Source organism: Martes martes (genome assembly GCF_963455335.1).
Source record: "Martes martes genome assembly, chromosome: 6".
NCBI lineage: Eukaryota > Metazoa > Chordata > Mammalia > Carnivora > Mustelidae > Martes > Martes martes.
Window position 1 is genome coordinate 56762062 of NC_137893.1, and position 15275 is coordinate 56777336.

Here is a 15275-nt window from a genome sequence, read left to right on the forward strand (position 1 = left end):
CCCACTTGATACTGAGGCTCTTGGAGACTGAGGGTGAAAAACAAACCAAGAAAATCACGTATGGCTGTGACTTACTTTTTTACTTCCTGAATATACATGTCATCAGAGTAGAAACATTATTTTGTTTACTAAACCCAGAGAAGAATGCTTGGCACATAACAAATATACTCAGTAAGTATTTATGGAATGAATATTAGTAGGTTAAGCATATATAAAGTTTAAAATAACTCTAAAAAATATATTTTTAAAAAAGGAAGAAATAAATAACTAAACAACTCTATCTTCATTATGCTGTTGTCCGCAGTTCAAAAAAAATCTGTTCTTTAGTTTCGTTTTTTTTTTTTTTTAAGATTTTACTTATTTGTCAGAGAGAGAGAGTGTACAAGCAGAGGGACCAGCAGGCAGAGGGAGAAGCAGGCTCCCCACTGAGCAAGGAGCCTGACACAGGGCTCAGTCCCAGGACCCTGGGATCATGATGTGAGCTGAAGACAGATGCTTAACCAACTGAGCCACCCAGGCATTGTTCTGTAGTATTAGATATCTTACATTTGCTTAGCTCTTCATTTACATTTTCAGTTTCTTATATAAATTCTCATTTTTCCCATATCATCATATGAAATTTTAATATTTTGTTATAAAACTGCTATTTTGGGGCGATTAATTTCAAATTTGCTTTAAAAAAATTAGTTACATAGCTATGCATACGTAAATCAAGTAAAGGAGGCACTTGACTGGCTCTGTCAGAATAGTATGCAGCTCTTGATCTCAGGGTCATAAGTGCAATACCCACATTGGGTATAGAGATTACCATAAATAAATAAACTAACTTTAAAAAAAATAAATAGGGGTGCCTGGGTGGCTCAGTTGGTTAAGTGTCTGCCTTTGCCTCAGGTCATAATCTCAGGGTCCCGGGATCGAGCCCTGCATTAGGCTCCTTGCTCAGTGGGGAGTCTGCTTCTCCCACTCCCTTTCCCTCTGGTCTCTCTCGCTCTCTCTCAAATAAATAAAATCTTTTTAAAAAGTAGATAAATAAATTGGGTAAAAACTAATGACAGGTCAAAGTGTGGGGCTGTCAGCTTGTCTACTGTGAAAGAAATGGCAAATTATAAAGTTCATTTTCTGGAGTAGGGAATCTCCCAACGTTTTCCCCAGCCAGGGTAGAAGGCTGCAGTGAACATCTGTGCATCTAGTAATCCTTCTGTTATTAAAAAAGGGAAATCTTCAATTAATGTCATTCATTTTATTTTAAGTGTCCCAACTCCTCTGTTCGACCTCAGCTCTTATATCACCTCTAGGAAGCTGTTGCTGGCACCTACCACCCTGTCACAGCTCCTCTGTTATATACCCCTCTTACACATTCCTGTACCGTTGTTTCACTTTTTATTGTTCTTCCATTTCCAACAGACCCCCTTGGAGACCTGGAGCTAAATACTCCTCATATTTCTGTCCCCCGCATCTAACACTATGCCTGGCACAAAATTGGCATCCAGTAAATAGTTTCAGAAGGGGACCACAGGTAGAAAGGACAAAAAAGGAATTTATTTGCTAATTGCAGTAACTAGTTGATTAACTTTCACTTTCTTTAAATGCTATATTTTAGTATTTCGTATGTTTATAGTGGCCCTAGTTTGCATATTTATGTATTATAAACTATTAGTCTTTTATTGATTTAGGCAGACTATAAATTATAAGAGGTTAGTGTCAAAATATTAGTAGCTCCCTATCTTTCTAATTCTTGTTCTCTTCAAATTTTACTTACACAATAGTAGAGCCTTCCTTTTTAGACCTGCAGACTACAGGGGGCAGATTGAAAGCCACCAGTCAGGAATGATTCACCCTTGGGAAAATGGTTGCAAAGAGTGACTGTTGGATTTTTATGGAAAACTCATAAGTAAGGTTGGGAATTTAATTTCAGAAATGTAATTATGTTGAAATAAATTAATTAAATAATATTTTTCATAGGCAGTAGGGAGTCCAAGGAAAATTCACAAAGAATCCAGAAAATCAGGGAGCAAAGACACAGATTCTGAATACTTACCATCAAACACATCTGATGATGATGATGATCCTTACTATTATTACTATAAGGCTCGGAAAAATCGTAGTAAATTCAGGAAAAAGCCTGTTCCATCCACAAAAAAGGGAAAAGGTCAGCCTAACATCAATCTCAATTCACAAGATCAGTGTCCAGCTACCAGTGACTCTGGAATTACTGATGTTACCACATCTAAAAGTACATGTATCTTTGAAGGAAAGCAAGAACATGCAGCAGACCAAGCTGAATCACCTGCTGATGGTGATATGCCACAGTCTACTGTGATGAGTCCCTGTAATTCCTCTGATTATCGCTTTGAGTGCATATGTGGTGAACTTGACCAGGTAGACCGTAAACCTCGTGTTCAGTGCCTGAAATGCCACCTGTGGCAACATGCAAAATGTGTGAATTATGAAGAAAAGAATTTGAAGATTAAACCTTTTTACTGCCCGCACTGCCTTGTTGCGATGGAGCCAGTATCAACAAGAGCAACTTTGATCATCTCACCCAGTTCCATCTGTCATCAGTGGGTGGATGAAATCAACAGGCATGTGAGGTCATCATCTCTTCGAGTCTTGGTAAGGCAGTTTGGGCTCTTGAAAGTGATAGGAAAATGTCAGTTTTTGCTTCCTTGTGATAATTTTTTTTTTCCTTGCGATAATTTTTATCATCTTTGTCACTTTGTTTATCCCAAAAATTAATGAGATAATATGAAATCAGAACTTGAGGAGGAAATTAAGAATAAGAAATGAAACAGTAGATTCTGTATTCTTGTCTGACATCAGAAATTCAGAAGTTAAAGCATTTTGAGGGAAAAGATGTGAAAGCTTTTGAAAAAGTTCATTATGTAAAGAAAAAAGACTTCATACATGCATTTCTATTCTTAGAAATGCAGCCCAAAGGCAGCATTGTGTAACAGTAGCTACTTGTCTGATCTCCACCCCTGAGCTCCAGAATCTTCCTCTGAATCCTCAATTACCTCATCTGTAAAATAAGAATTTACTCATTCAACAAATATTTATTGAGCATCTCTAATATACTAGGAATTCTGCTAAGTTCTGAAAATAGTACCCCCTCACAGACTTACTGTGAAGGTTAAATGAAGTGCTGGTACATAGTACATTGTAGTTTACTAATGTTGGTATTTTTTTTTAATTGAAGTATAGTTGACATACAATGTTACATTAATTTCAGGTATATAACAGTGAATTGACAATTCTGTATATTATGACACTGTGCTCTCCATGATAAATGTAGTTACCATCTGTCACCATGCGATGTTATTACAGTATTATTGACTGTATTACCTATGCTGTACTTTTCATCCCTATGACTTATCTTATAACTAGAAATCTGTACTTCTTAATTCTCTTCACCTTTTTCACCCACCCCCTCAATTCCCTCCGCTCTGTCAGCCACCAGTTTGTTCTCTATATTTATACTGTTTTATGTCTGTTTGTTCATTTGGTTTTTTAGGGTTCCACATACAAGTGAAATACGGGATTTATCTTTCTCTGTCTGACTTCCTTCCTTGAGGCTTAATACCTCTAGGCCCATGTTGTCACAAGTGGCAAGATCCCATTCTTTTTTATAACTAATACTCCACTGTATACCACATCTTTTTTATCCATTCATCTGTCAGTGAACACAGGTTGCTTCCATAATTTGGCTGTTAATAGCGCTGCAGTAAACATGGGAGTGACTATGTCATATAGTATTTCTGTTTTAATTTGGGGGTGAATTTCCATACTGTTTTCTACAGTGGTTGCACCAGTTTACATTCCTGTTAGCAGTGCAGCAGAGAGTTTCCTTTTCTCCACATCCTCACCAACTGTTAGTTCTTATCTTTTTTGATACTAGCCATTCTGACTGGAGTGAGGTGATAATCTCATTATGGTTTGATTTGCATTTCTGTTTAGTGATGTTGAGCATCTTTTTATGTGTCTGTTGGCCATCTGTATGTCTTTTTTGGAGAAATGTCTGTTCAGATCCTATTCCTATTTTTTAAATCAGATTTTTTTTTTTTTTTGGTGTTGAGCTATATAAGTTCTTATATATTTTAGATAATAACTCCTTAATGGACATATCACTTGCAGATATCTTTTGCATTCACTGGTTGCCTTTTTGTTTTGATGGTGTTCTTTGCTGTGCAAAAGGTTTTTATTTTGCTGCAGTCCGGTAGTTTACGTTTTTGTTTCCCTTGCCTGAGAAGATGTATCCATAAATATGTGGCCAAGGCCAACATCTAAGAGGTGACTGCCTATATTTACTTCTGGGAGTTTTATGGTTTCAGGTCTCACATTTAGGTTTTTATTCCATTTTTTTTCCATTTCCATTTACTAATTTTTATGTGGTGTAAGAAAGTGGTTCACTTTTATTCTTTTGCATGTAGCTGTCCAGTTTTCCCAGCACCATTTATTGAAGACACTGTCTTTTCTCCATTGTATATTCTTGCCCTTTTTTGTTGTAGATTAACTAACCATATAAGCATGGGTTTATTTCTGGGCTGTCTGTCCTGTTCCATTGATCTATGTGTCTCTTTTTGTGCCAATACCATATTCTTGATCACTTCAACTTTGTAGTATATCTTGAAATCTGGGATTGTGATACCTCCAGCTTTGTTCTTCTTTTGCAGATTGCTTTGGCTCTTCAAGGCCTTTTGTGGTTTCATACCAGTTTTAGGATTATTTGTTCTATTTGTTGTTCAGAACAAATACAGAATACCAACAGAAAAAAATGCTTTTGGTAGTCTGATAGGGGTTGCATTGAATCTGTGGATTGCTTTGGGTACAATGGACATTTTAACAATATTAATTTTTTTCAATCCACGGGCAAGATTTATCTCTCCATTTGTTTATTTCATCTTCAATTTCTGTCGCCATGTCTTACTGTTTTCAGATACAGGTTTTTCACCTCCTTGGTTAAATTTATTCCTAGAGGGGTGCCTGGGTGGCTCAGTGGGTTAAAGCCTCTGCCTTCGGCTCAGGTCATGATCCCAGGGTCCTGGGATCGAGCCCCGCATCGGGCTCTCTGCTCAGCGGGGAGCCTGCTTCCTCCTCTCTCTCTCTCTACCTGCTTCTCTACCTACTTGTGATCTCTGTCTGTCAAATAAATAAATAAAATATTTAAAAAAAAAAAAAAAAAATTTATTCCTAGATTTTTTTCTTTTTGGTATAATTGTAAATGGGACCATTTTCCTAATTTCTCTTTCTGTTACTTTTTATTAGTGTATAAAATAGATAAATTAGTGCAATAGATTTCTGTATATTAATTTTGTATCCTGCAACCTTACTGAATTCACTAATAGGTTCTGATAGTTTTTAGGTGGAATCTTTAGGGTTTTCTGTGTATTCTGTTACGTCATCTTATAATAGTGACAGTTATACTTCTTTCTTACCAACTTGGACCAGTTTGGGTACCTTTTATTTCTTTTTCTCATGTGATTGCTGCAGCTAGGACTTTCAATACTATGTTGAATAAAAGTGGTGAGAACAGACATCCTTGTCTTATTCTTGATCCCAGAGGGAAAGCTTTTAGTTTTTCACCATTGAGTACAATGTTAGCTGTGGGTTTGTCATATATGGCCTTTGCTATGTTAAGGTGTATTCTCTCCAAACCCATTTTGCTGAGTTCTGTTAGTATTCTTCACTCCCTTTCTTCTTCCTTCCTTCTTTCCACACAAATGTCATTTAAGATTTTCAATATTTCAGCTACTATCGTAGACATGGAGAGAGAATACAGTAATAAGTAAAATACCATCTTTGCCATTGAGGAGCTCTGTTTTGTGGGATAAATAAACATTGTTTTGAATCTAGGCTCTGCCAGTTTTGAGCAAGAAACTTCATGTTTCTTATGTGTGGGATGGGAATAATAATTACTAACAAGGTTGTTATTAAAGCTAAGAGATAAAGCTCAGCTTAGTGTCTGCAACATAAAAGGCATTCACTAAATCGTAGCCCTTACTGTTCTACTTCATACCTTTGTGCTTTTGTACCTACCTACCTACCTACCTAGAAGTCCTTTTCCCCTTGCTCCACCAGGGAGAACTCCTAAATGTTCTTCAAGATCCACCTCAAAGTTTCACTCCTCTCTGAGCTTACCTTCTCAGTTCCAGCATTGGTCTTTCTCCTTTGCTACCATTTTTACTTCTGTTATATTTCCTTTCACATTGCTTATGTCATTGGTCTTTCGCCCTAAAATGTATCTTTGTCTAGGCTGTGTGGAATGTATCTCGCAGCATGTTTGGTACTATACAAATAGAAAGGACTTGGTAAGGATTTAAAGAATGAATATTTTAGTTATCTTTTGATGAACCTTTCTGCAAATTTTGTCTGTGCTGATTATTGCCTAGGTATACCAAGGAGTGAAGAAAGACGGTTTTTTACAACCTCATTTTTTGGCTGAACAGGATATAGTTATCATTACCTATGATGTCCTTCGTTCAGAACTAAACTATGTAGATATCCCACACAGCAACAGTGAGGACGGGCGTCGCCTACGAAACCAGAAGCGCTATATGGCCATTCCCAGCCCCCTAGTAGCTGTGGAGTGGTGGAGGATCTGCCTTGATGAAGCCCAGATGGTTGAATGCCCTGCTGTAAAAGTGAGAATTTCTGCAAAATCTTTTGAGCACTGGGGAAGAAAAAAGAAAGAGATTGGGGAAGCTGTCCATAAAAAATTTAATAATTTAAGTGTAATTGACCCACAGTATTGATATTGGCCAAAAGTTTGCTGTTAAACACAATACACTTGCTTTTCTTTTGTGCCATGAACTACATATAACCCTTAGGAATTATTTTGGTACATGTGAATTATTGCTCTGTTTGCAATGCCTATGCGTATTTGAATAAGATGGCAGTTTTTGTATGGTGCAGATGAAATTAAACCTGTTTGGGGACTGTTATAAGCATTTCTGCTAAGTGGAAATCTCATCATGTAAGCTCTGATAGCTTTGGGCCAAAGTTCAGCAGTTTTTTATTGGAGAGACCATATCATAGCAGATCATGCTATTTTAGACGGAGTGTTGATTCAGCCTTTGTTCATCATATAACTTTATTACGTCTTTTTTGGCCAGTTTGTAACCTAAATTCAATTTATGAATCTCATCTATTAGTATATTGGTTCACATATGAAGGATGGGGTGGTTTAGGGGATGTATCAGCCATTCAGGGAACTTTTTCATTTTACATGAACTTGAACTACCCTTCCTCTTTTGGGAGGGCACATGGGAGCCTGCTACTAATGAGAGCCACTGTGCTAGAAGATGACCCAGTGATTTTGACATTCAAATTTGAGTGTGATAACTGTTGAATAAGAGTGGATATGTCTGACCTGAAGCATGGCTTTTCATGGGCTGTTTTCAGGAGTAAACATATTCCTGATTTGCCCTGTCTTTTATTTTTTTCTTTTTCTTTCATATTTCTCTCTCGTTAGGCTGCAGAAATGGCTCAGCGCTTGAGTGGGATTAATCGCTGGTGCATCAGTGGCACTCCAGTGCAGAGAGGACTAGAGGGTAATGTGTGCTTTCCTCACAGTTTGCATGTATTTAAAAAGCTTGCTTTTCTTAAGAACAAGTATGTTTAACCTTTGTTGAAATCCTTACTTAAGTGATTATACATATATTTGTATTTCACTCCTAGTGGTTTCAAGCATTTGTCTTTGAAATGGAATTAAGTGGTTTTTGTTTTTATTTATGAGGACAGATACACAGTGAGTAGTCCCATGGTCCCTAAGTCTAACAGTCATTGTGCCCTCCTCAGCAGTGTAGGTGCAGGTCTCAGTTGAACTCAGAGTTCCAAAATGGTAGGTATAAAACAGAAAGAACCTAAGAAGAAAGAGAGAGAGAGGAGAGGGAAGAGGCATTAATTTCAGTTGGCTGTATCTATAAAAATAAGGATCATAATTTTCATTGGCTAACCCATAAATAGTGGGATCACAATTTTATTAATTGTAGAAGTTACAAAGTATTCATAGCTTTATAAAATACCACTCCATATGCTTACACCATCATTCCTTCAGCTGTTTCTCTTGGACATTTAGATTGTGTCAAGCTCTCCCCCACTCCCACACACACATTTTAACTCATGCTTCTGCATTCATCTCACCTATATAACTTATTCTTCTATAGAGCAGACACTGCATTTTTACAGATTTTATTCAAGTTGTGAATTTTTTTTTAAATATTTTATTTATTTATTTGACAGAGATCACAAGCAGGCAGAGAGGCAGGCAGAGAGAGAGGGGGGAAGCAAGCTCTGCTGAGCAGAGAGCCCGATGCGGGGCTCGATCCCAGGACCCTGAGATCATGACCTGAGCCGAAGGCAGAGGCTTTAACCCACTGAGCCACCCGGGCACCCTCAAGTTGTGAATATTTAAAACTAAAAGTTTTATTAAATGTTTTACATAATAAATTTTCAGAAAAGCTGTCATTAAAATATAATTATAAAATGTAGATATTCTTGAAGTTCTGTGACAGATGTTCATCCTTAAAACTTATCTTTCTATATAAAAAAAATCTTTCTGGAAATTTAGGTTTTTATATATTGTTTTCAACAGGATAACTTGCCACTTTTTAAAAATAAAAATATCAGCATTCATTACTGTGATCTGAAAAACAATTACTTTTTATGATTAATTTTAGGAGCAAAATGTTTTCTAGGAAGGTTATACGTATGTATTTAAATATTTGTATAATTATAAATTATTATAATTTGTAATACATATTTTAATTACTATATATTATAAATTATATAAATTTGTATAATTGTAAATATAAATTAAATGTATAATTTTAGTAAATTACATTAAGATACCTATTTGTACAATAATATCAGACTCTTAATTATATTATAAATTATAATATAAATTTGTATAATTATAAATGTAAATTAAATATTTGTATAATTTTAGTAAATTACATTAAGATACCCATTTGTACAATAATATCAGGCTAACTAAAAAGCCAAATTTAGTGGTCTGCTATTATATTTGGAAATTGCCCAAATTATAGATGTTTAGTTGTTAATAAGATCTCAGTAGACTCAAAAGTTAGCTCAGAGGATACAAGAAAAAGAAAGTATTAGATTTACATTTTTTTTAATTTTAACATTGAAAGAATATGGACAATGATTCCTCAGTTTCCTGGGTAGGTTTTTTGGATATGTAAGGTGTTGGCAGGTATTTAAGCACTTATCACGATTTAACAAATTCTTGAGTATATTTTTAATTCCACTATAGTGTTCATCTATATATGAACTATATATATAGTTCATATAATTCATATATATATATATATTTCAACTATATAATCCATCTAGTGTTATGTTAGTTTTAGGTTTACAGTATGGTGATTCAGCAATTAAGTGTATACATTACTCAGTGTTCATCATGGTAAGTGTACATTTAATCCCCTTCATCATTTCACCCACCCCCCCCACCTCCCTTCTGGAAACCATCAGTTTGTTCTCTGTATTTAAGAGTCTGTTTTATTGTCTTTTTTTTTTTTTCATTTGTTTTGTTTCTTAAATTCCACATATGAGTGAAATCCTATAGTATTTATCTTTTTCTGACTGACTTATTTCACTTAGCATTATATACTCTCTAAGTCCATTCATGTTGTTGCATAGGGCAAGATTGCATTCCTTTTTTATGGCTGAGTAATATTCATATATATACCCCACATCTTCTTTATCCATTCACCTATTGATGGACACTTTCACAACTTGGCTGTTGTAAATAATGCTGCAATAAGTATAGGGATACATATATCTTTTTGAATTAATGTTTTTGTTTTCTTTGGGTAACTACCCAGTAGTGGAATTACTGGATCATATGAGAATTCTATTTTTCATTTTTTTGAGGAACTTCAATACTGTTTTCCACAGTGGCTATACCAGTTTTCATTCCCACCAAGACTTTCTTTTTCTCTGCATCCTCACCAACATTGGTTGTTTCTTGTGTTTTTGATTTTAGCTATTCTGACTGGTGTGAGATGCTATCTCTTTGTGGTTTTGATTTGCATTTCCCTGATAATAAGTGATGTTGAGCATCTTTTCGTGTGTCTGTCTGCCATCTGTATGTCTTCTTTGGAGAAATGTCTATACAGCTTTATTGAGGTATAAATGACATATAATAAAACTGTAAATATTTAAAATATAAAATTTGTGAGCTTTTGACATACATACATATCCGTGAATCTATTTACACAGTTACGATGATCAGCCCCAAAAGTTTCCTGAAGCCCAAACTACTTGAAAAAGAGCTTTTCTAAACTTTCTGGAAGTATGGTTCATCCTTCATCTTTGCTTCCATAATTCCCTGATGTCTTTAACACTATGATTCTTCATTGTATCTCTTCTTTTTGTAGTTGTCGTAGTAGAAATCTTAGCCTGCCAGGACTTACTGTGTTGTAGTTGGAAGTGGTAATCTCATTTGTTTTGTTTTTTGTTTTTGTTTTTGTTTTTGTTTTTGTTTTTGTTTTGATTTTAGAATAGGGTTTCTCAGCCTTGGCTCTATTGACATTTGGGACTAGGTATTTTTTTTTGCTGGGACCTGTGTTATGCATCTTAGGATATTTAGCTTCCACCCACTAGATGGCAGTAACACTTCTGCGGTTCTGACCCGTACAAATATATTTTGGACCTTGCCAGGTATCCCCTCAGGGCAAAATTGTACCACTCTGCAACAGCCAGGTTGACTACATATTGAATTTTATATCCATAAAGAAGTTAGACAAACATTCACATTTTTGTTTTCCCTAATCTGTAAGTAAGATGTTTTAAGATTAATTATAATGAAGTATATAAAAAGCAAAGCACAGTACCTGCCAGATACTAAATATTCAGTGAATAGTAGCTGCTTTCAGTGCTGCTTTTGTTGTTCTTATTATCCATGTATATATTCATGTATTCATTTTAGCTTCTTTGAGTACTTTGTGGTACATTTATTGGTTCATTTATTCTTTGTGAAGTATAATAGCAAAAGAAATAGACAAGGTCTCTGACCTTCTTGAGCTTACAGCTTAAAGGGAAGATATATTTGTTAAGTACTTAGACAAGTATAAGATTGCAGTCAAGATAACTTTAATGTATGAAATAAATATAAAATTCAAGCTATTATAGGCTTCAGGAAAGATGTCTGGTTCTGTGACATCACATAATAGAGATACAGAAGGAAATGATGGCTGAGCCAGGATCTGAAATATTAATATGAGCTAGGTAAAGAGGGAGGGAAGAATTCTCTGTTGTAAAGGAAATAAAATATAAAGATGGTCAGGCAGGAGGAGAACAGAAGGAATCAGTGTGGCTATAATAAAAGAGCTAGGGAAAACACAGTAGGTTGAGAGACTATATAGTTGAATATAGACCAGACCATGGAGGATTCTATAGGCCATGATAAAGAATTTTATTTTCTTAATGAATATTAGAAGCTATTGAAAGGATTTAAACAGAGTGGTTGGGGATCATCTCAAGTTGGCTACAGTAGGTAATCTAGATGAGTGATGCTAACACTTCTGATTTGAAGTAGGACTGTCCTGAAGAAATGGAAAAAGTGGGTAAGAAAAAAAGTAATAAGGCTTAGCAGTGATCGGGAGATGCCAAGACTTCCGACTTGCATCCATGGACAGTAACATTATTTACAAGTGAATAGCACTAGAAGAGAAGCATGTTTGGGCAAAGAGATTGCGAATTTGATTTTGGCAGATTTTGGCATCTTTAGGACCTCGAAGAGGTAGCACCTAGGCAACTAGATTGATTTTAACAGAAATGTATATAATATATCCATCGATATCTGCATATAGGCACTGTATCTTTCAGATGTTAACTGTCAGAAATCATCAGAGTAACTTAATTCAACCTAATATTTGTTGGGCATATTCAGAATAAATGTAAAAACAATTTTCATGATATCTAAAGAGAGTATAGCCCAACGTGAACATGTTCAACAATAAAGAAAAATATCAAGAAAATTATACTCAGCCATAATCTTCATTTGAAGATTCATCCACTATTCCATTTTTAATATAAAGGTTCATGTATTTATCCTCATACTACATGCATCATTTTGTATTCTTTTTTTCATTGTATCCTAAGCAGTTTTCCATGTTTTAAAAATTCATCATAAATGTGAAAACTGTGTAGGGTATGTTAAGTGAGCAGAAAATAGTATATAAAATTGAGTGTGCCCAATCGTGAAATACATAACAAGTACCATGCAGTAAATCTAACAAACACAGGACATGACTGGATCAGAAAAAGAGAACTTTTGTGTTATGGAGAATACTACCTAATTTATTTTACCATTCAATTTATCATTTTATCATCCCTTTATTTGAGTCATTTTTATTCTGTTTGTTGTTGCTATGAATATCATCATTTGGGTTAATCTTGTCTCTATTTTTTAACCATTGTTTTAGTCTTATTTCCCCAAAGTAGAATCATTAGACCAAAAAGTGTAATGAATTATCACCTATGTCATTCAAACTTATTTTCAAATCCAACAAGTCTTACATCCAGTAGTTTGAATGTCTGACTCTTTTTATGTATCTCTTGATCAGGTTCACACAAGTGAGTCATTTTCTAGTTTTACTTCTGATGGAAATTCTGGACTTTTGAATTAAGTAGAAGGTTTATGTAATGGTTTCACATTTTAGCTCCTAGCACAAAATGAGAGCAAAATAAATACCCAGAAATGCAAGTCAAAGTGGAATTAACTTCCAGATTCAAGAGTCTATACAATCCATATTTTAATTCGTGGAAAATACCATGTAATATATGATGTCTGTGGAAGTGGTTATTTAGAATAGTAATGAGGAAATATAGAAACAATTATTCTCAATATGCTCTTTTCTTATTTTGTTCTCAGATCTTTTTGGGTTGGTGGTCTTTCTTGGTATTGAACCTTACTGTGTCAAACACTGGTGGGTTCGACTTCTTTATCGCCCTTACTGCAAGAAGAATCCTCAGCTCCTCTACAGCTTTATTGCCGAGATACTCTGGAGGTCTGCAAAGAAAGATGTGATTGACCAAGTCAGTAGGATAAGTTTTTACTGATTAAGGACATTACAAGAGAAGAAAGAGTTGGGATGGAAGTTAAATTTTCAGGTAAAATCATTTTTTTCCCTCTCCCGACAGATCCAGATACCTCCTCAGACAGAAGAAATCCACTGGCTTCACTTTTCTCCAGTGGAAAGGCATTTCTATCACCGTCAGCATGAAGTGTGCTGCCAGGATGCTGTAGTGAAACTCAGGAAGATTTCTGACTGGGCACTGAAGCTCAGCAGCCTGGACCGAAGGACGGTTACCTCTATCCTGTATCCACTGCTGAGGCTCAGGCAGGCCTGCTGCCACCCACAGGCAGTTCGTGGGGAATTCTTGCCACTCCAAAAAAGGTTTTATTATCAGTTTCCTTATACTGCAATTGATAATGTAGTAGTGATAGACAGGAAACTATTAGCTACCTAGCCCACAGTTTCATTCATGGATGTTTTAACAGAGTTGTCAGTTATTTTTAGTAATGTGGTTTTTCTTTGGTATGGAACTCCATTTATGAAAGAGTCACATTACCAAACTTAGTTTCATGGTTTTGAACATTTCTTTTAAAGTTAGAGCCATTGGGGCGCCTGGGTGGCTCAGAGGGTTAAAGCCTCTGCCTTCGGCTCAGGTCATGATCCCAGGGACCTGGGATCGAGCCCCACATCGGGCTTTCTGCTCAGCGGGGAGCCTGCTTCCTCCTCTCTCTCTGCCTGCCTCTCTGCCTACTTGTGATCTCTCTCTGTTGAATAAATAAATAAAATCTTAAAAAAAAAAAAAGTTAGAACTATTTTGGGCTTTTGTTGTTTTGTTCTGGTTTTTTTGTTTGTTTGTTTTGTTTTGTTATACTTCAGCTATGACAGATACTTTTGTTCTTATTATATTTTTTGGTTCCCACATCAGGGAATTAGATGAGTTAGAGTACCATTACATATTTTATTTGTAATTGTGCTGTCTGTCTGATTATTTCATCCTAATGAGGCATTTATGTTCACAGTAGTCTATTATGCCAGAAAGTTTTCCTTCATCAGACTGTGACTCAGCAACTGGCTTTTTTTTTAGCACCTAGTATTAAAAAGATGAGGTATTATTAAGAAATATGAAAAAGAATTTTTTTTTGTCTTTGCTCTTAAGCAGTTGATAGGCAAATAAAGGAGATGACAAAGATTATAAATTTCTATAAGGCATATAAACATTTTATAAGAGGTACATATAAATGGCTATAGGTAGTTAGAATGTGGAAATAATTGCTGTGTAAATGGTTCATGTTAGACAGCCTTATGGTGGAAATGGCATTTGATCTGATCCTCAAAAGTATTTCTTTTTTATGGATAAAAAGAAATTCAGGCCCATGGAGATTAATTAAATTATAATACTAGGGATTCACACTTAATCTTACCTTCTGACACCCATACTGTTTCAAATATATCATGTTGTACTTCATATATTAGGAAAATTTTGTAGTTCCCTTCTCCATTGACTGAACGGGGAAAAAGGAAAGAATGATGGAATCAGAATGCTTGCTAAAACAACAAGAGGTAATTGAGTTAAAAGTGATAGTGGTAAAAATGGAGGTGAAGAGAAAGATCTGAGGATAGACAAAGACTGTGTAAGAGTCTGATACTCTTGATCTTATGTGATGAAATACTCTCATCTAGGATTTTCTTTTCAGTTCTGAACAATCTGCCTTTTCTTTTAGCACCATGACAATGGAAGAGCTGCTGACATCTCTGCAGAAGAAATGTGGAACTGAATGTGAAGAAGCACATCGGCAACTAGTTTGTGCTCTCAATGGCTTAGCAGGCATCCACATCATTAAAGGTAGAAGGTGATTGCTTTGTTATCTCTGATTCTTCTAAATACTTAATGAGACAGATTAGTTATAGTAGAAATCAAAATCCCCCAAAGAAAGAGAGTCTCACACACTACTGATCTAAATTTAGGTAGGTTTAAACATATGGATAGTACTTACGCTGAACATTTGAAAAACTTTCAAAGTTTACATATGCTTTCACCAAACATTTCCACTTTAGAAGTTTGTTGTTGTTGATTAGGGAAAGTAGGTTTTGAACAAAATTTGGCAATAAATTATTAACCTTAGTCGGTAGTAGTGAACAACTGAAATCAAGCAGAATATTTAGAAATAGAGGAATGGTTAAATTTTGACACATTCAGGGCATCTTAGTCATCGATTTACAAAATAATGTTTG

General features: G+C 35.3%; 1 protein-coding gene across 1 annotated transcript in view; it reads left to right on the plus strand.

The window, feature by feature from the left end:
• SHPRH (SNF2 histone linker PHD RING helicase) overlaps window positions 1–15275 on the plus strand; it is an 88200-nt gene that overhangs the window by 18500 nt on the left and 54425 nt on the right. Inside the window, exons 9-14 of the mRNA XM_080807189.1 lie at window positions 1963–2613; window positions 6387–6638; window positions 7469–7547; window positions 12899–13062; window positions 13168–13424; window positions 14765–14886. Of these exons, the coding sequence (XP_080663315.1) occupies window positions 1963–2613; window positions 6387–6638; window positions 7469–7547; window positions 12899–13062; window positions 13168–13424; window positions 14765–14886 (1525 nt within the window). The remainder of the gene's footprint in view (window positions 1–1962; window positions 2614–6386; window positions 6639–7468; window positions 7548–12898; window positions 13063–13167; window positions 13425–14764; window positions 14887–15275) is intronic.